Source organism: Neodiprion pinetum, chromosome 5, assembly GCF_021155775.2.
Source record: "Neodiprion pinetum isolate iyNeoPine1 chromosome 5, iyNeoPine1.2, whole genome shotgun sequence".
In the NCBI taxonomy this organism is placed as follows: domain Eukaryota; kingdom Metazoa; phylum Arthropoda; class Insecta; order Hymenoptera; family Diprionidae; genus Neodiprion; species Neodiprion pinetum.
Genome location: NC_060236.1, coordinates 19,401,049 through 19,423,476, shown reverse-complemented (window position 1 = coordinate 19,423,476; position 22,428 = coordinate 19,401,049). Strand labels below are relative to the sequence as shown.

The window sequence follows — 22,428 nt, the reverse complement described above, 5'->3', positions numbered from 1 at the left end:
TTTACCGTGTTCGAACTATGTATATTCGTCTCTAACCGACGTATTCTGTCACCTTATGCGCGTGCGTCAAGTCGTTCGAATTTTATTGGCTGACAGTTACCACCTGACTTAGCAGCCGACGTAATACCAATCGCGACTGTCAGAAAATGTCCCTAGAAGCCCATCGTTACCTGTGGGTAACTGCTGTCGGTGTTGTTACGAAAAACAGTCCGTCGATTCGGAGCTGATCCGAAGTAAAATAAATCAGACTGACGTTTATCGTGTCAATCAAATCGTCGGATTCCTACGACGGTCAATTTATCACTGTAATCGGAAAGTCATTATTGACAAAATACTTTACCGAAACTTCGCGCTTCCCTTGCGAACATAACCTCTTCCGATTTCCTGACAGTCGCGATTGGGATTGCGTCGGCTGCTCAATGAGGCGGTAACTGTCAGCCAATAAAATTCGTACGACTTGACGCACGCGCATACGGTGCGCACTTTTCTCATGGACACGCGGTATACAGAATCTGCATACGTCGGTCTGAGATGAGTGTGGCTTGAACATGGTAAATGAGTTGCGAGTCGTATGCCGATTGAGCCGCAGAATTATTATGGAGCAACGTCGATTAATCGATTAATCGATTAATAGCACAGCACTAATACATACATGAGTATCGATGTAGCCGCGTATAATAACAACGATTAAATATAACCGGATAATTATTATTTAACGCGTTCCTTCTGCGTTCATGACGAAACTTCACCGCCACGTGGCGTCATTGATCATTAAACTTGTACTAAATAGGTGAACGCTCACTTGTGCTTTTTTTTGTGTAATTCGTTTCTTTATTTTTGTTATCATTGTATTATGTTATTATGCTGTACTTTAATAATTACAGAAAAAGAAAAAAAAAAACACTTGTACTAATTATAAGTAAATACAACGTGGAAATATATAACACGATGTAGACGCATCCTTGTGCAGTATAAAAGGCTCTATTTTTGATTATTTCTATGTTCAAAGTAAAAATTGTTTCTTAAATTTATTTTTTTCTCTCCTTTCTTCTCTCTCCCTCATTCTTCACATTTTGTCTCCTCGTCGTTTCAGAGATTGACGTATAATCTTCACCACGATCATCTGCACATAAAATAATGTATATTTATAATAAACATTTATATGTAAATTGTACACGACTATTTTGTATAATACATGTTTGCCGCAGAAAGCAAACGGGATGATAAAACTAAGGACTAGGATATTTCAAAAACTGTCTACAATTTTGTCATTGTGCAACTTGAGGTGATTGATGAGTTTGGTAAAAAGGAAAACTTTAGAAAACAAAAGACACTGATAAGATGAAACTTGCAACAATGGTATAAAAAACGATTCTTGCATGTTCGTATCAATCATAAAAAGTATCTAAATTCTATTTCCAGAAATGAAACCCAAAAACATATATTCTTGACATTTCTTAGTCGTAACTTTATCAGTCTGCTGATTGAAATAAAAAATTGTGAACTGATTGGAAAAATGATTTTTGCATTGGAAAGCATAAAACTTTTGAAAGTCAAAATCTAGTGATTTATTCGATTGCAAAATTTTTCATCCTTCATAATGCCTTGTTAAGATCAAATTTGTAATATCTCATATACTCACAATGTTTTAACCCCAGTATCCTGAAGAATAGCCACCGCCCCATCCGCCGTAACTTTAGTACCAAGAACAAAAAGGGCAAAGACTTGTAGCTCATTTCTTTCACGCACAAACAATTAAAACCAATTGATAACGTACGCATATATTTCTGTGTACTAATGACATTTATTGCCAACTCGAATAACGTTTATACGAACTTAATCAACTTGGTCCTAACGAAATTTGCTTTTTATCTACATATAATAGATCTAATATATAATTTATAATTATTATATATATATATCATTATACAAACTCAAATATTGTTACCAAAATTTGTTTGATAAGATATGAAGCCGAGATTAAAAAATGAGTATACAATATCGAACTTTTTTTTGACTTATTATTAACTAGAAGTTTTCAACCCAATTTCAGCTGTTAAAATTTTCTAATAGCGAAGACAATATTGCTTCGGTAAAATTCAACTCGATCTACTGCAGTTTTACATTTTACCCTGAATTGTTTCGCGAATTTTCTGTTATTAAATTAATTCCGAAAATTTTTTGAGGAGACTGTACACACGGGGTAATGCAGTTTGTAATGATTCACTAAAAATAATTCCCACATTATAGAATCATTGTATAATCAACGATTTGATTAATAGCCGGTGCGATGTTGGTAAAGAGTCCAATTTGAAGAATATAGCATTTATAACTACAAGATAGCAAGTGAAAAAAAAAAAGTAATAAAAATCGAGTGTGAAATAATACAGAATAAAATGAGGCGGACAAAAAAACTGTACAGCTATAGTACGCATCTTACACCCGAGAAAAAAAAAAAAAAAAGAAATGAAACAGGATATAAAAAGTAACGAGTAGAAAGAAACCGGTTAGGGAATAGCTCTTTAAAATATCTTCACCACCATCATCATCGTCATCGTCGTCATCGGTGTGACGTCCATTTAGTGGGTAAGGGTATGTGTATAGCGCATGTCGCAACATAGTAATTTGATAAAAAGTTTTATGATACAAGAGTATTTTACATCAACGTCATGCCTGATTACTGACTTTAGAGTTCGTTAACACATCTGGTAGTTTAAACGAACCTCGTACATACAGAGTGTTCGACTTCAAACGACTAGTCGTAGAATATTTTTGAAGTGGAATGAGATCCGAGAACAAGCTTCAGCCAAAAGTCAGAATAATCTGACAATGAGACAGAATCAAAATGGTGGCACAAATTTGGTTGCAGGTGGCGCCACTTACAGAAAATCGCAAAATCAGACATATTTTCATTTCAAAACCATTTTTTCCCTTCAACATTAGTTCTAGCTACAGTCAAAATCAAGTCATCTGTCTTCGAATGTCATCATTCCGTTCGTTTTTCAATGAATTAGTGTCTTCTAAGCTTCAATAATTGCGCCAGATGGCGTCACGTTCGAAAATAATATAAGTTTATCAATCAAAAACTCTAATGTTATTTCTCATCCTAGGCACTTTCATCCATTTTTTGATCTAAAGTTTGAATACTCGATTGTCTTAAGTGAAAGTCGGACTCGAACAGTAAAAAAATCATCAAAATAACCTATAAATTGAAAAATGAAAAATAAAACACCATTTTCAATATTTACCACGTGAACGCAATTTAAACTGATTTTTATCCTACAAATTCGTAGATGGTATCGGATAAAGAATTATTAAAAAAATATCCGAACAGCATTTTGTAAAATGAAATTTGGAAAAAAAAAAATTATCGAGTCACCCGTTAGAATTTTTTCGTTAACTTCATTCATGCACTTCTCCTCTTATAGAATATATAACATAATACATAATATACATATGTATATATGTATGTATATATGTATAAGTATACGTACATACAATCGCCATGTATGTAAAATGTTGCTCAATGCCACTGCCGATCGTTCGGAACACGTGGATCTTACAAGAAGATTCATTAATACTGATCACACAATTGTGCAACAGGTAGATTATGGAGGGGCCGATATAATGTATACCTATAATCTAGCCATTCATGCATATTCGACACATACAACTGAGCTCCAGCGGCAGGTATTAAATTTCCAAGCACCGGTTGATTCTCTCTCTCAGGGAACTTTTTTTTTTTTTTTTCCTTCTTAATTACTACAAAAATAGTTTAAATTTTTCTCATGCATTTAACGATAGTAAACCAAATTTGGCCATCATGATTGAAATAGATCGAAGAATGTTGTTTCAACTTTTCGCTGTTTGAAAATATATTCTTTTCACTACCGTTGATTGATTTCACTATGTTTACACTCAACTTGAACAAACTTTTGGCATTACGCTCTTTCTCCGTCAAGACTTGTTCAAAGTTGCGCAATAACACTTATCGACAAAGTGTTTGCTGCGACGTCATGAGTCGATTAACGTTTTTTTCTCCTTCTCTTTCTTTTTCGACAAAAAAAAAAAACACACACACACACACACACACGCACACATAATTAATCTGAGTTCGAACAAGTCGAGCATTTTTTAAATCGTAAACATCAAATTTTCAAGAATAATTAAACACAACTTTCTACAGCCATTTTTCTAAATAAGATGACATGTAATTAAGAATCCAACTATTGAGTCGTAGGAAAAGAATTTCAGATTCGATATAAGAGTTCTCAAATAAAAAAACATAAAAGTTTTCAACTTTCTCCAGCTTTTCTTCGATTTTACTTATTGTTCTGCTTTTAATCCTTTTTCTCAAGTTACTGACGTTCTTTGTGTTTTTGTATAAATTCTCTGTTCTCCTTATTTTTATTTCCTTAACTAGTTTTTTTTTTCCGTCATTTTATTTTATTTACTTTTTTCTCGCAATAACCAGCCTAGTTATCGATTTGTATTCAAGATTTTTCTACTTCATCGGCTACTCGTGTATTTTTGCTTCAATTTTCCGACTCCCGGCTATTATTTGTGGCAGCAATGTGTTAAATTTTTCTTCTCTCGCGAATTTTCAAAAAGCCTTACCTCTTAGCCTTGAGGAGAGAGGCTCCCAGGAGTCCAGCACCTACAGCCTTAGCGCCAAGAATACCTCCGCCAACTAGGGCCGCCTTTTTGAGAAGAAGAGTGCCGAGAATAAGGCCCCTCTTTGATCTCACAAGCAATTGTCCATCCGCGGCTTGTTCCACTTCAAGTTGCTCCGGTTGAAAATCCTGCTCCTGAAGCTCCTTTAACTGTTCCGCGGAAAGATCAAGTGGAACAATCGCTGCTCCTCGAACAGTGACCGCCAAGAATCCCAGGACAAGAAGAATGTGAAAGATATGCATCTGTGAATGGAAAAAAATTAAGTCAAAATTAAAGTAGATGAAGAATTGTTTAAATATAGAAAGTGTCAATTTTTTTAAAAACTAAAAATTCATTGTCTTACGAATTGTACCATATTTGAATTAATTTCTTACTGTTTTTGCTTTTTCTTAAATTTAAAATTCAATGTCTTACGAATTGTACCATTTTCTGAATAAATTTATTACTCTTTTCGCTTTTTTTGAAATTTATCAATTTTAATTCAGAAGATCCATTCAGAAGATTAGCATTTACTGAAAAATAATGTACAGTATGTTTTAATAATGAATCCTATATCTTCTATTTACTAGACATATTAATTTCTAAGCTTTTAGCTACTACAGACAATTCTTTCGATCTCTACTTCATAAATTTGATGACAATAGAAATCTTTTTTTTTTTTACCGAGGATTAAATTCAGACCGTAAATGTTTTAGGCTTTTTACCGGTATCCTGATAAGCGGGGTAAAAACTCGTTTATGAAACGTTTTTCATATCTCGAGTAAAAAACAAAAAAAAAAAAAACAACAGGATGATTTGAAAAACAGTTATGAGCAAAGTGGAATTCATTTTATTTTACTTGAAAACTTTATTGAGCCGATGTATTTTTTTTTTTTTTTTTTCTGCAGAAAGACGGAGATTCGGAGTGAAGATAATTTTGCATTTTTGAGTGGTTGGAAGAAGAGGCTTTTTACGGTTGACAATGAGCCGTTGCATGTGCCTCGCATAAATAATTATTCGAAGTGCGGACCGTCGGCACATTGCAGACGTAACTCGTGTATTGGGCCACCTGTGCAATAATTGAAATGCGTACAACACGAAATACGTAAGCGTTTATTCCGCAACAGCGGGAATTATCCCCAAATTTATTGTCTGAAAGTTGAAACGAACCCAAGAGTCAAGTAACGCTGCGAATCTAATACAACGGATGGATTAAACAAGGACTCCCAGTTTTAAAAAAAAATATAAAATATTTCGTTAGGAATATGATAAGGGTTTAGAGAGATAAGACAAAACTTTTGGACAAATCCCAATTTTTTCGATATTTTCAGTATTTTATGCTTCTGCAGACACTGCACGGCATATTTATCAACCAATTCACCATTTTCATAATGAACAAACGAATTGTCTATTTTTGCAGGTCAAGCATTTTATTGTTGATTCTTTTTTTTTTTTTCATTTTCGTAATTAATTTTTGGAGAGTTTCTTTTTTGTGAAAATATTCTGATGGTCTGAAAGTTTTACACTATTTTCAAATATTGTGTGATAATTCATTGAACTTTTAGTCCTGTTTGTACATTTTTTGTTCACAGCAAACTTCTCTACGTTTTTGCAATGAGTTATTCATATTTTTTTCTATCCTGCAAAGCTTTTTCACGACTTGGATATTCAAATACCTCAAAAATACCGTCAAATGTATTCAAGTCACAAAGTCATTACCTCACGACTTCAAACGTCGAAATTTTTGTTGTCCCTGTCGATGCCTCAATTTTGCAAAGATACATTATAGCCTTGAAATAAAATAAAATTGTAAGAGGCAAAGAACAAAATAATTGTACGAAAATATTGGTAATAAATTGCTTTTAATAATTCTACGCGTTGTCCAATTTTCTTTATTTCTACGTCTTGCGCGAAACGTTTGTTCAAAATGGGACACAACAATTCAAGTTGGCTATCGTGACAGCTGCACCAATTAACGTGGATCGATGCATATACAATTGGAAAATTAAGTGAAGTAAAATATGCGTGACGATTGTGCGAACAGGCGGATTTAGACTTGCTCACAACTTCCGGTTCATAGAGAAAAAAAAGAATAATATTCAATTCGAATTTCGAACTAAAAATTCAGATTCGTGATTAACGACTTCAAGGCTCTCGGATACCGTATTACGTGAAAATTTGACGATGTTTTTTTTTTACTTTGAACCACTGTAATCGAACGACGATTACAAATTTTGGAAGTCTGACCTTGGATTCGTTATCGTCGACCAAAAAAACTTAACGCCTACCAATTTCTATCAAAATTGGAATATTTTGAGATTTTTCTCCACCGTATTAGATCGCTATTTTGGATTTCGGAATCTGACTTCAGATTCGTGATCAGCCACCCAACGAACCGTCCAATACCAATTTTCATAAAAATCTGAACGATTTTATTTATTTTTTTCAGCTCATCGAATACGCAAAATTTAAATTTTGCAAATCACAACTTAGATTCCTGATTAGCGAACCAAAAACCTGACAATATCAATTTTCATTTGAATCCATTCATTCATTCTCAAGATATCATTATTTTTATTTGATTTTTTAGAAATTTTAATATTTAAATAATTGAAAAATTACCGAATCGATCGAACCCAAAATTTAATCATTTCTAAGTTTGGAAAATTCACGTCGATCTGAACATGATCGGAGGTAATTCTCTAAACTTGAAAACGTGGAGATAGAGTGAAAGCTGAACTTTTTATATTCGGAGTGATTACAATAACTTCCTTCTTTCTCTGAAACCATAGAAATGGGAAGTTAAAAACAGAACTGACATATAATCTGGATAACTGATTCTTATTTTATATACGCTCCTCACGTACTCGTCATTTATTACTCCATGTCTTTTTCTTCGGAATAAAAAAAAAAAAAACAAAAAAACTTACGACAAAGAACTTTTTCGTTTGCCCGGAACTTGACAAAGGTTTTCGATTAAATTCCACTCCAAATGCAGAGTTACATTATATGTAATAAACAATATTCATCATGTACAGATATACTTCGAGTACAAAAGTTTGCATCAAACTTTTTTCTTTTCACCTTCCTTGTCCTCTCTTGTTCTCCATATTTTACCCGACATTCTAGAAAAGATGAATTTAATCTTGCCTCAAGGTATCTCAAAAATAAGAATTGAGAAAAATTTGGAGTAGTTCAATGTGAGCGTTTATTTATTTTTTTTTATTTTATTATTATAATTCAATTCTAGTTTGTTATTTTCTCCGAACAACGTAGCTGGACTATCAGATCGCAAGAAGCAGAATTCAAGAAGATTCAAATCAGTCTTATCGGACCATTTCTTCTTCAATTTCATTGTCTACTAACTTTTTTCAAATAACGCACAGCTTGAGTATTTAAGAATAAATTCCGATGCTTTGATTGATTCCTATTTTTGAAAAAGATTATTATTTCTCATAGTCAGATAAACGAAAAAGAATTTAAAGAAGACAACGGAAAAGCCCGGATATCCAGTATTCAAGTTTCTCTCACATTGATCGGATAAATATTTGATTGTGCAAGGAGAAAAAAAATATACACCAATATTCTACGATTATAAATTATTGATGTGTTGTATCTACAACGAAAATTCTGCTTGAACCGAACTGTCTTATCAATCGAACAATATTACGATGTAATTCACTCGTTGTACAAAAAGAATTATTTTCATTGAAAACTCGTCCACATTTAGTATTATTAACGTTCATGGATTAAATATTACAAATAATCCCTTTTTCGTCTTCCCATAAATAGTTTCTTAATTTACAATGTCTGTTTTGATTTTTTCGATTCCTCCTTGTTATCCGTATCGTAAAAATTTATAAAATGAAGAACGTCGACGCACCTTATCGACGAAACGATGTGACTGACACTGCACTAAAGAAGCTCTACGGTTCGAAGACGAGGTTCTCTGGACTTTTATATATCCTATATAGGCACGTACACGAGTTTCCAAGGAGCGTAAACCGCACACCTACGCACATCGTACACCTGTGTCACTTTACCCCTACTCAACGCAGAATCCAACGGGGCTTAAGAACGTGGACCTAACTTCATCGGAGCTACATGCGTTTTACCGCTTCGACCACTTATCAATCATCGGAGATATGGGAGAGAAGAGTTTGGTAACGAAACGTGAGAAGGGAGCAAAGAAGAGAGGAAAGACTCTCCATTCTCGCCACTCCTACTTTCCTGGACCACCCGAAATTATTCTATTATTCATGCATCTACGATAACTTCGGCTTTCGTCACCTCGATCTACAAGAAGTTTGAGAAAACTTTGTACGTAATGATATTTTTATACACATATGTATATATAATATATACACATAGAAGCGTCCCAGAAATATACGTATTTGTATAACGTAAAAAAGATTATTGAATCGTTGGTCAATTTCCATCGGTAGTTCATTTTACAGTTTTTTTTTTTTTTTTTAGTTTTTTTTTTTTTAGAACAAAGTGGCTTGATGGGTAAGAATATCCGTCGTTACAGCCGTTTCTCGTTATGAAACCGGTCACGGGGCTGCAGGGGAATAAATAAGAAAGGATTTGGAAACATCGAGAGGTATAAATGGAACGATCGACGGAACGAAAAGTGTTTAATAAATCGAAAAAAAAAGCCGTTTGAAAAATCTTCAGCATTCTCTGTGACAGAAATGAATCTGAGCAAATTGAAATAAGACAAGCTTAAATATCAACAGTTTGAGAAAACATTTCCTCGTTGGAACGTTGAAATTGATTAAACTCTGATCTTTTTACTCGATTCTAGTGAATTTGGATAAAAATATTAGAATCGGATCAAAAACATAAGAGTTTAATTATCAGAACGTTCTAATCACAAAACATTTTCTGAAATCGTTGATAACTTAGCAGGTATCAATCGAATTTACTCAAATTCATTTCAATCACATACTAAGAACGTTGTTTTAATTCTGTTCACCATCATTGGCCGAAACAACATTTCTGATGGGTTTTTTACCGGTGTTTTTCTCTTTTCCTAGTTTTCGCTTGATCCAATTAGGTACGGCCACAGTCCGCGTTTACGGAAAAACGATGAATTTTGTGTAATCACCCTGTGTAAGTGCCCATATACGTATATGTATGCTGCAACCATATAACGCTTGGACGTATAATTTACGTAGATATTTGGGCGCGGATATCTACACTACTGATTGTGAGTAACAAGACGGGTACTTGACATTGAAAGTGTGTACTTAGTACCTGAGTAGCTCGCTTCGGTATTTACTCTCGATACGTTTAATGGAAACCGAGGCGAGTAATAGACGGCCTCAAGCTTTCGATTTTGCTGAATTTATTTTTCACCATTTGATTTGTTCGTTAAATTATTTTTTTCTATTTCCTTACATCAAGTTATTCATGAGAATTGAGAAAATTATTATGCAGAATTCACGTCGAATTCAAAATTTTCGGTCATTTTTTAATGAGCACATTTCCATTTATTCATGATATCTGAAGCACTGGTATGAATTTTTTGTATTAATTTGAGAAAGTACAAGTTTTGAAGGCTTGTTTACTTCAGAGCTAAGGTACTGCTCAATTCTTGTATCAAGACTGACGATGAAAAAGATTAACCACATTTAAGTGAATATCGAAAAATTCCTCATGACGTTTAACCCTTTAAGTTACACGTTATTGTCTTGAGCCAAACTTTGTAACAGGATAGTATGCCTTCGTTTTTGGGGTCGCTGATTACAAATCTGAAATCAGATTTCAATAACTCAAGATGACGGATCCAATATGGCGAACGAAAATGTCAGAATTCATTAAACATGGTCGAAAAACTCTACACGCGGATTTTCAGGGTCGCTGATGGGGTTCGCCATACTGGATATTTTAAATCTGATTCCAGATACGTAATCAGCGTCCCCAAAAACCCCTGGACAGAGTTTTTTCTCCGGATTCGATCGGATTTAAAATTTACGACCGCCATATTGTATCGGCCATGTTGAATTTTTAAAACCCAATTTCAGATTCATAATCAGTGACTCCAAAATCTCATAATTTATGTAAAACATATATAGGTATGTGTAGAGGCTTAACTTTCTCGAAAATGAATTATTCCTTCAATTGGTACGATTTTTTCAATCAATTTGTTTCTAACAATAATAATTTACATTACATCGCAACAATTACTCTCAAGTATTGCAAAGCTATTAGTATACTGTCAGAAATAGCAAAAACACGTAAAGAAATATGTTGAAAAGTTCTCAAAATAGTAAAAAAATGGATATAAAATAGGTGCTAAGAATACTTGCCACTATGAATCAAAGGGTCAAAGACACGGAATTCCACGAGACGCAATGAAACGTGCATTTGATAGAAATTTAATCGAAACGCTGAGTGTATTAGGCAGTACATAAAAAAACTCCAAGTATAGCCGATCTACAGCCAGATTTACGATGAAATAGAATCCAATAAACGGCAGATCAAAATTTTATGGGTCAATTAAAAACCGCAAATGAACCGCATCAAATTAAGCGATCATTTATGAACAGTTTTAGGGCACAATTTATATCATAATGTGAACGAAAAATTATTAATGAATTTTTTTTCTATCTATTATTAGATTTATCGTTTCATAAATGCCGTTGTACATCTACATGCATCTTTTTCTAATTACTGCCCAGTGTTCTTCAATTTTTAACTTTTATTTCCAATTCCTCTTCTGCCCAACTCCGGGAAAATAAAATGAACAAAACGACTAATTCCTATGTCAAAAGTTATAGCTGTAATTTGAATTTCACGTAACATTCCGTTCGAATGCGGCCCATCCTGAATCATAATGTACGACGAGTGTCGACATCGCGATTAAAAACCGGTTGCTACTTAGATTTATTAAAAATTTGTGTCATTTCTTTGACTGTGAACAGTACATTTATAGCCCGGTATGACATCATGCTAAAAAAAAAAGTGCAGTAAAAAACTTCGCAAGCGTTAGTTATACGTGCGATTAATTAACGCGTAACAGATTAACAAATTACTATACTTAGACCTAATTAATACAACAGAAAAAATGTTTACTACTTTTTTACGCGATGAGTCTCGTTTTTTTACATTTTATCACCATTTTATCATCTAAATCTAAAATAATTAAAGCAACGAGAAGAAAGAGGATATATAATTTTTCAGGGAGGCGAATAAAAATTATTAATAAATTTAATTCACGCGTCGAAAAAATGGAGGGTCTAATTTTTTCACTTTGACTCCCGCTTATCTTGAATTTTTTTTTGTACGCCACGATTCTCGAATGTTGAACCCGAATTATCGTCACAGCTGCAGACCCGTTATGTAAGTGAAAAGTGTGTAATTTCGAAATTATGTACGTGTTAGAAAATACCTAATTAGACTTCAATTATCGTCCTTAGCAGGTTGAACGTACAATATAAAGCGAAGCAGAGACGCGGTCGACTCGATCTCTCTGTCCTCTGGATCTGGTACAAGGTAGTCGATGTCAAACAAAACAAGTAGCGAATACTTCAAAAACCACAAAAATTGAAAAAATGGTGTCAAGCGATATTTTAACAGTTCCAAGCCCCGAAAAGAAACACGGCGGGAATTTGAGTGTAATCAATTTTCCGATCAATTTTATTGCATACTTGATCTACCTCGTGGAAATGCTCGCTATAAGGCTGTTCGTTATAAGGCCGCCGAATTTCCATTTGCAGACATCACAAACAGCTGAATTTTATCAAGAAGCTAGAGAATTTCAACATCATACTTGGCAAAATACTGTGGCAAAGAATGAATTCATTTATACCTTGTTGCAAAATAATTATCCGCAAATTCTGAAAGAGTAAATAATCAATTGTCATAATTATGTATTTCTACAACTATAACAATAAGACGATGATACCGCAGGTTCAGAAAATTATGGAATGTCCGAATTGCGTTACGACGACAAGAGATTATCGCAACTGTATGACAGCAGTGTCTTGAACGGTTTGTATAAAAATTTTAAGAAGACATTTTCGAAGCTGAATCAATCTCTCCTCCTCCTCGGTGCAGAGATTTGTCAATCGTGATCGGCCTCGGATTATAGTTTGCGAAAATGAGCAAACATGCGTGGAGTAAAATAAAAGCAGAAGAAAAAAAAAATGGATAGAGGCATGAGACGCTTCGAACCAGCGATACAAACTCATCCGATTGACATCACTTCAACCTTTGAATGACAGCCCGTTAATAACGCCCAACACCGGAGTCAAGAGGCGTTAGGCAAAGGTAGAAACCTAAGCTTGGTACTCGCATGCATACCCGCAGCATATACACTTATAAATACCTTGACCAATCACTCGGCGATGCCACCGAGACCGTTGTTGCTTCATCTTCTCACTCGACGAGCAGGTAACCACAAGTAACAATTAGGAGACACTGACACTGCCATACATGGTGTTCTATTACAACGGTGTCCGAGTCGTGTAAAAGTTTCGAGAACTAACGTAATTTCGAAAGATATAACACGAAGTCGGAGTTTCAAGGAGTCTGCAACGACCGCCGTTTTGTTCCACGACTAGACGCGTTTTTACGCTTGTCGCCACCTCGTAGAAAACGTCAAGACAAATCCAACCAGCCTTTGATCGGCGATTTTGGATGACGCGTTCCAGAGATATCGCGCTTTCAAAATCGCCGTTAGCGCGAGGCGATCCACTCGCGGAGCGACTCGCACGCGAACTGAAAATCAGAACGCGATATCTCCTAAACTGGATCTTCAAAATTGACGTGCTAGGGCGCGTTGGATTCGTCGCGTCGTCTGCTATCATTCTAGGTACATAAAAGAGAGCTAGCCGTTCGACTGCCGATGAGATTTCTTAAACTGACGTTTTTCAGCAACAGAAAAATTATTCCTTCAATAAGAAATACCGTTGACAACATGTTAGATTAACATTTAAGGTCAAAGAAAAATTAATCATCTTACAAACAGTAATTTTTTTACCAATTCACACGTGCTTCTTGGTACTGTAATAAAGGCGACACCACTATACTATACGCCTACTTTTCAATTATGTAATTCAAATTCCATATTATAGTGTGGAAAAATGTAAACAAAATAAAATAGTCGATTAAGAGGCGGTTTTTCTCCGCTTTACGTACGCGTGCTTTGATGTTGTAACGGTCATGATGACATTGTGGGTTAAAATTCCTTCAGGGAATTTCTCCAACTCTACGTGCTTATTGTGCGATGATCTTGAAACTGTCGAACTATCGAATTTCGTACGTATCTGTTATATATAAGTATGTGTGTGCATATACGTGGTTGGTAATTACCACGGTCAACATATTGGAATAAAGAATTACGACAGTGAGAGCATGACAGGCATAATAATTCTCAATTGAGATTAACTAATATATACAAGCTATGTAATATCTAGTACATAACTGAATCTTCACATACGCAATCTGTAGTATGAAGCGAAGTCGAGATTGTTGGAGTAGTTTTTTTTCTTACGCATACCCGTCAAATGTATTTGACACAATTACTTTTCCAATACACATTTGGCCGTAATTCTGATCGTTCGAGCAGCTGAAAATTATTTTTTACCATCGTTTATCGACTTTCAAGTTGTACGTAGAATATTATTGTATTTGCTTACTGATTTCGCATTGACTTGCCAATTTTTTTAAATGAAGCTACAACTGGATTTTTATGACAAACATCGATGCTCTTGTCTCGTATCGCTGCGCGACAAGGTTGGATTTATTTTTGAATTGCTGTTCTGCAAATGTTGAAAGTAACAGATATTTATCATCCTTTCGTTGACTTGCTTGTTGTTCATGGTTGTTTTTTTTTCCCCTCTGTTCTTTTGAAACTGAAACTTCAAATTCTGCAGATGAACCTTCGAAAAAAGTTTCTGACTTGGAATTGATCAGTGAAAACGACTGAAACGGCGAAATGCCATCAGCAACCGGTCTTTGCTTTCTCAAATCCGTCTTCAAGCGTTGTATGTGTTTGGATTTGTTGAATAATCCACATTTGTACATTCCTCGTGCGCCCCACAACCTAATCGAAGAATTTCCTGCTTCGTAACGTCCTGCACCAAGAAAAAGTCCCCAAAAGATTGAAGTGGCCATTAATGCCTACGGGCTACGTGAAGAAATTTTTCAGTTGGGTTGTGGAACGAGTTAAGATTGCGAATGTAGAATATTATTCAAACAAACAGTATTACGGACATACAAGAGACTTATTTTAAGACGGATTTGAGAAAGCAAAGACCGTCGCTGATACTGGATCGTTTCAAACGTTTTCACCGATTTCTATGACGCAAATTTTTTTTTGGCCTCCTTTTTTTTCATCATTAGAAATAAAATTTCTAGCTTCAATACGCGGTGAAAATAAAGAATAACGAATCTCGTTGTTGTATACATGTACATCACGTACATCACTTAAGTATGCACTTCGGCTACGGAAAAGCAAATCCATTACACGAAAGGCCGTAACGGTCAAAAACTTCGATATCCGAAAAAATACAAATCATCATACACACGAGCCTTGAGACTGTTTTTGCGTGTACCGATAATTCAACGGATTAACGAAATGTATCTACCAAAATAACGGTTGAACGATAAAGAATCTCTGCCAAAATTTTCATTCATTTTCTTCAATTACTTACAGATTTATTTTGTGATAAAACAAAAGTGTTGCGATTAACACAAGTATTTTTTCGTTTACAGAGAATTTGATCAACAGTAGTTTCTAAAATATTCTCAAAACGTTTTTATGCAGTTTTCAAATAACACTCTTCCGACGGATTTTATAACAGTAGAGATCAAACTTACAGTCGAGATGGAAAATGAAATCAAATTTTCCTAATCGATTCAATACCATCGTAATATGTGTCCAGTAATATACCAAAAAAGTTGATAAATTTACGCTTTCACTGTAAGAAGAAAAAATGTTTCAAAGCTACATTTGATCAGTTAGGAATTAATGACACACATGAAGTTTTATCTCATGATTATATATTCTTTTAGTAAAAATTCTAGGCCTGTATGATTGAAGGATCGATAAAGAAAGAAAAATGTTGCGAATCGAAAGCTACAACTAACTGTTGAACCGTTAATATTTCTGCACGGATGAAAATTAATACCCAGAAGGTAATTTCACACATACTAATACATAAAATATATCTAAATATAGATACCATCGTCGAGGATGTAATTTTATCCCGCAGCGCATCGACGTTGTTTGGTTGCGGAATCTCAATGCCATTTCGCGTTATTGAAAAAATCATGCGAAATTTTATAAGTACGTCATTATAGTAAATACGATATGCATGCGAAGGCCTGAGCATAATTGTGAAAATAAACACTAATCTGCATAATTGCAAGCACCGAATACACAAAAATAGAATAACAGGTTGAAAAAGAAGAATTCTCGACGCAGTTTCAAATCTAAAACTTTTTAAGAAGAAAAGAATTTGATCAAGAAAAGAAGAGAGATGAAATCGAAACTACAACTGATAACTTCTCGTGATACAATTCTTCCTAATCTATTATTTTTTTTTTTTTTCTTTCGTGTCATTGCTACGATCTAACCAACAAGATATTCTCAAAAAACAATAATTTGTATCGACCATGCCACCAAAAAGTAAACCAAAAGTAAGTGCGTAATTTGTTTGAATTTGTAAGGTTTTGATATAAACACTTTCGCAAACTTGAAGAAATCTTTTATAATAAAAGCTCCACGGCGTTTTGGGGTCGAATTTTGCATAAATTCATTGGAAAAATTGTCTGATATCAGGAAGTAATCTCAATTAGTTTAATTCAAATACAATTGTTCGATTCCGTTGAGAAAATTGTTTCTCTCTTTGTTTTTTTCGCAAAAATCTCTGTGCTTGTTTCTTCTGTCAGATTTGATCGAAAACACTCCAGTCGCATGCCGATTATTGAATTTTATCTTGAGAAAAATTTTGAAGTGCACCTGAAGCAGGGAAACTGAAAATAATTGGGTTATATTTTTCGTTTTTTCGATTTGAATAAAAATCGAATGCAACAGATTGATATTTAAAAACTACATTTTTCACTACGTTTCTCTGTTTTAAACGCGTATAAAAATCGCACGGTTGTTTTTTTCTGCAAGCAAAGACCCAATTCTCTGAATACACGTATAAAAAGATGCAAACCAAAGAAAGAACTGCAAAAGTAAAAGATAATAATACTAGAGGATTATACTTGTTAGATCCGCGTATTTCGTACCCGACTTAAAACCGGGCAGGCTAAGCCAAGTTACTTAGTTTGACGAAAACAATTCATACTTTGACAAGGGTAAACAGCAAAAGCAGCAAAGTGCGGCGACAAATGATAAAGAGGAAGTGACGGGAGGTGGAGGGCAGAGGACGACAAAGAAGAAGAGCAAAGGCAGCAAAGCGGAAAAAAAAGCAGCTAAGCTTCGAGCTGCTGAAGAGAGGGAAAATTTATTAAAAACGGAACGTCTCAGGCAGGAAATTGAACGTGGAAATTTGAACGCGAAACGGTTTTCGAAACCCTGGCGCGACATGGTGATGAGCATTAAAATGCCGCAGATCAAAGAAGACCTCGAAGTCGCTTGGCACACATTCGACCGCGCAATCGACGTGAAAAATTACAGGTACATGCAATCGGATTTTTACATAAAAAGAAAAACGTGCAATTTTTACGTGCGTCGATTGGAGACTTCGATAAATCTTAAAGCTTTCGCACCTTGGAATGCATGTTTCTGGAATTTTGATTATTTGCCTAGAATTCTGAAATTAGAATTCAATCCAAATTTGAACTTTGTAAGTCAAGTGATTCGGAAGTTGCGAATATTTTTCTAAAATTTCTTACGCGATACTTACAACGAACGAAAAATTGTTGCTAGAATTTTTTACTGGAGTTATTTAAATCTAATCTCTTACCTGAACTGACTGAATTTTGTTTCTTTCTTTTCTTTTCATATTTGACGAAAAACTCACCGAAGTGTTCTGTTAAATCAAAAAAGTGTTAAATAATCTGCAAGTCGTATTGCACTTTTTTTTTTAATATGTGATCTTCATGAATGTCAATCTGCCGTACTTAAATCGATAAATTTTTGTTTAATCGAAAAAACCAGCAATAATTGTTTTTCCTCTGTTTTGTAGGCATAGAAATTTTTTCATGCAGAAACGCAATTTGACAACCTTTGCCTATCATTTTTTCTGAGCAAAGTTATTCTGATTCAATTTTTGGATGAATTTTAGATGAATGTGATATCGTTTCTACAGAAATTTGCTTTCACCAGCACGCAACAATCTGACAGAAATTTCTTCTGCATGAAATTATTCAATCCTGATTCATCCGGCATGCTGAAAATTTGGGTTTTCGATAAACCTAAGTAAAAACTTGAGAAAATTCAAATCGCACTTTTCCATTTAGAAAATGATTCCCGTGAAAGTATCGAAGCAAGTGGTCCCAACTCTTCGTATAATTCTCTATCCTCTTGATATTCCGACGCGAATTTGAAATAATTAATGTTGAAATTGGGTCCAGCATTTCCCTGCTTCTCGACGAGTTGGAAAAGGCTGAGGAGCAGTACCAGATGAACGAGCGGGCGCATCTCGAGACAATCGGTTGTCTCATGAAAACGTACAAGGAGCGGCTGAGCAGTAAAGATAAAAACTATCAGGCCGAACTACAGAAGATGATCGACGTGGCGTTCGAGGAAACCGAGGCCGTCGCCCTCAAGCAAAACGACGACGAGGTTTACATTCAGGCCGTGATCTACGCGATGGAACAGCGCCTAGAGATCCTCATGAAGTCCGTCATGGGTGCGACCATCAGCAAGGTCGGCGAGGCCGAAGACGATAATCGGAACACGAGACGAGTCGCGAAATTCATTTTGGAAAAAAGTTATCACGCTCTTTGGGAGCAGTACGTCGCTAATTTGGTCAAGTATCAGGCCGGTGAGGAATATTCCAGGATTATTAAGGATTTAGAAAATCGGTATTCCGGCGCGGAATCGATATCCGAAATTTGATCAATTGTTTGATTATATTTAAGCAGATGGTTGGAAAAGTTTTAGAATTTTGGGGATTTATATTCCGACAACCGGTTGTTCAATTTTATTGCGATTTTTTTCCTTCAAATGTAAGGTAGAGGTAACCTTGATGTTCATTCGCGTATTTTTTTACTCTTATTCACAATAACTTTTTCAAAAACGTCCCTATCGATTTCTGTCAAATTTTGAGATACTTTTCTTGGATAGTTTATCCTCTTGTTGTAAAATCTTAACGCAAAATCGAATTTCTAGTTCTATCGATCGCCATTTTGTTTAATCAGAAAGAAAACAAAATTCAAGACGGTGGCGAAAAGGATAAACTGTCCAAGAATGTTGTCTCCAAATTTGAAAGAAATCTACCGAGTTGTTTTGCAAATACCGTAGAAAACGCAAAACACGTCACTAACTGAAAGTGAAATGATTGACTCGCCAATGAAAATACTTATTATTAACTAATTCCAATGAAAAAAATAGGTGGACGAAGCTCGATCTACATACTTTTGAATAAAAGAAACCCAGATCGAATTAAATAATTGGTTGTTGAGATATAAATTTCTGAAATTCACCGACATTTTCAGTCTTCCAATCGTATGTGTACCAAACTCATAACTAGGAACCAAATTTCACTTGAACACGAAAAATTTTAGACCATTTTCGAGATTATTAGAAGCTGTAAATTTTTTCACGATTCTTACCATAAAAATTCATCACAATTAATTGTATTCTTTTCATATTTAGCCAACGATTCGAAGGCATCACAACTTGGGTAGTGAACATTTTCAAAGAATTTCGCTACGAAATATCACAATTCACCAACTTTTCATAGAAATAAGAATTTTTCTAATTGTTCCAACAGCTCGGTGCATATTCTAATTCTGTTCTAATATTTTCAGGAACTTTTCCATTGTCTTCGGAAGAACAAATATACTTCTTAAATATTGGAATCCACTTGACAAATTCTTTGGTTAAGAATAAAAATGACACAATGCTCATTATTTTTTAAATCGCTGAAAAATTTCACAACTTCAGGGTAAAAATCATGACTAAATCAATCCTTGATCTAATTAGGGTGGGAAAAGAAAGTGCAAGACGAAGCTTTTCTAATTTTAACGAAGAACATAATTAACAAAACAAGCCAGAAATTGAACACACATAGAATTAAAAATGAAAATCTGATTGCATAATTTATTTTTCCAGACACCGAGAATATGCGTAGGGATTACAACGTGATCAAGGAAAAGGACGACAAAGCAAGATCGATAATAGCGAGACAAATATCGCACACGGCAAGTCTTTTCGAATCAATTCGCAAAATGAAGGATAAGATACACGCGTACAAAGTGACCGCCGGAAAATCGATCTCCGAAATAATAGCGGAGAGAGATTTTTTCAACGAAGCTTACTGGACCGTGAAAACACGCTTCATGTCCGGTAAAATGATTTTCGAAATCATAGACTATCAAAGGTTTTCCAAAAACTCGCATTTTCAACAAATGCAGGCATTTAAGAAAAAAAAAGAAACTTTTTCTGCAGCAGGATTTTTATTGCACCGTTTTTGCTTCACTTTTCGCAGAGCAAACGGCTGACCGAGAAGCTCTGAAAATCATCACCGCCGAATTCAACGCGACGTCTACGCATCTGAAGCGTATTTTGACGAAGGGTGAAAATTTGTTGAGTCTAGTGCAAATTTGTCGCAAATACGAAACACCGGAAGAAATAGTCTTACCTTTCAAACCTTCCATTGCGCTTGACGACTATCCGGAAGATTTTATAGCCGATTTTGGATGGGAGAGAAGCCACGCGGTACGAATTTCGTACGTTTTTAGTCACTCACAATCAGCTTTTTTCGAATCAGTCGCCGTATAAATCGAAAATTTTTTCATATTAATTGCTGCTCTTTGAATCGAAATGAAAATTATAAAAATCTTTTCTTTCAATTCTTCTCGATTTTCTATCAAGGTAAAGAAATTTACACAGCCTGCCAAAATAAATGTATGAAATTAATGTGAATTTCATGAATGATCAAATTCTTAATCCTCAAAATTGTTCACTTGAGTTCATGTAGCGTATTGAATTATCATTAGTTAATTAATGTGAACGTATTGCACTGAGGACAGTGAATATAGATCTCAGAAATAATAGAAGTTTCAATTACAGACAAACATTTGTAACATATAACATTTTTTGAAATCAAGCCATTAAAATAGCCGACTCAGGGAAAGGTTACGTCAATTCAGCAAAATTCGGAAGAGGGCCGTTTCTGCAACTTCGTCTCTACAAGTGCCGATGCCTACAAGTTCGCTTCTATAAGTGACAATCTTAGAACCGAAAGACTCGTTTCTACGAGTTGCGATCCTACAAGTTCGTTTCTACACGTGGTGGTCAAATAATTTCAATTAAATTGAATTGAATCAAAATGTACGAAATTAACAATCAAATTTATGAGAAATGAACTTGTAGGATCGCAACTTGTAGAAACGATATTCTCTCCAAAATTCCGTTGAATCCTAAAAATTTTCGGATTGCTATATAAATGAAGAAATGTTTATTAAATTTGAAACAACATCTCGTTTAACCTTCCTTGATTAACATTCATTTCGGAGGAGAAATCCAAATACATCAACTAAACACAAAGAAAAATAATTTTTAGCAATAAAGAAAAATAATTTTCGTTTCCTATTTATTGCTTTTAGAAAATTGAACGAGGGTACTCGAACGGATGCAAAAATTTCTGACAATCGTTTTTTTCCTGAGATAAAAAATAGAGAATACGAGACGTTAAAATTCAAAATAATCCCAATTACAGGTAATGGAACAGTACCGAAACCTCGAGTTGTTTTGGCGCAGAGTTGGACACGCGAAAATAGTCAGCAAGCAGTTACGTTTAGAGCGTGATAAGCTGCGAGACGAGGGAAGATGTCTCAAACAATGCTTGAAACATTGCATAGCCGAGAGATCGGTGGGAAACGAGGAGTCGGGAAGAATTGCGGAGCTTGAGATTACCACAGGAAAGCCTGTGGTCATTGAGGCCAGCCTGTGCAAATTCCAATGAGTACATTTGACGTATTGGATTCTGTAGATTCAGGGACACGCGTATTTGCTTCAAACACGAAATCAGATGAGAACCGTTTGCTGCGTCGGTAAGGCACGTATTGATAGCGTGCAAAATTCGACCCGATCGAGATGTTGGCGCCCGATCTTACCGACCGGCTTACCGACGCATCCGACCATTCTCATCGGATCTCGTGCTTGAGCCGCTTGAGCCAAATACGCGTTGTGCCCCTGAATCGGTTAGAATTCATTACGTTGAGTGTATGCATATAATACGTGCATGCATACTTGCGGTACATAATAGATACGCAACGCGACTGTACTCATCTGATCTTACATCCAAAGTGCATGTATTATTTTTGTACCGAGAGGTGCGGCCTTCGCAGGCTAGTTTGAATAGTCAAATGATAAATTGAATCAAATTTAAATATTGCGAAATTTTGAATAACGCTGTTTCAATATGTTTACTGGTATAAAAAATGATCGAAACTGAAAACTCGGAGAGGAAGAGAAGGTTGGTTTGGCTAAGAATCGAAACTGTTGATAATTTTATTACAAGATCCTTGGACGTTGAGGATTTGGCGAGTTACTGTATTTTTAAGCTGCGGAAATTTATTCAATAATAGAAAATGTTAAAACTGTAAACGTAAGCTTAGATATCTTTGCTTCGTTGCAAA

At 35.0% G+C, this 22,428-nt stretch overlaps 2 protein-coding genes across 2 annotated transcripts in view; one reads left to right on the top strand and one right to left on the bottom strand.

Annotated features, from left to right (window-relative positions):
* Positions 1–694: 694 nt before the first annotated feature.
* Positions 695–22,428, bottom strand: part of OstDelta (oligosaccharide transferase delta subunit) — a 34,972-nt gene continuing 13,238 nt past the window's right edge. Inside the window, exons 10-12 of the mRNA XM_069136657.1 lie at positions 4,618–4,916; positions 1,643–1,694; positions 695–1,123 (exon numbers count right to left, since the gene is read on the bottom strand). Of these exons, the coding sequence (XP_068992758.1) occupies positions 1,649–1,694; positions 4,618–4,916 (345 nt within the window). The 3' untranslated portion in view covers positions 695–1,123; positions 1,643–1,648. The remainder of the gene's footprint in view (positions 1,124–1,642; positions 1,695–4,617; positions 4,917–22,428) is intronic.
* Positions 16,282–21,752, top strand: LOC124218515 (dynein regulatory complex subunit 2). The gene is made up of 6 exons (XM_046625035.1): positions 16,282–16,305; positions 16,971–17,293; positions 18,193–18,605; positions 19,898–20,131; positions 20,274–20,503; positions 21,507–21,752. Exons 1-6 carry the CDS (start codon positions 16,282–16,284, stop codon positions 21,750–21,752), a joined length of 1,470 nt encoding a protein of 489 aa, XP_046480991.1.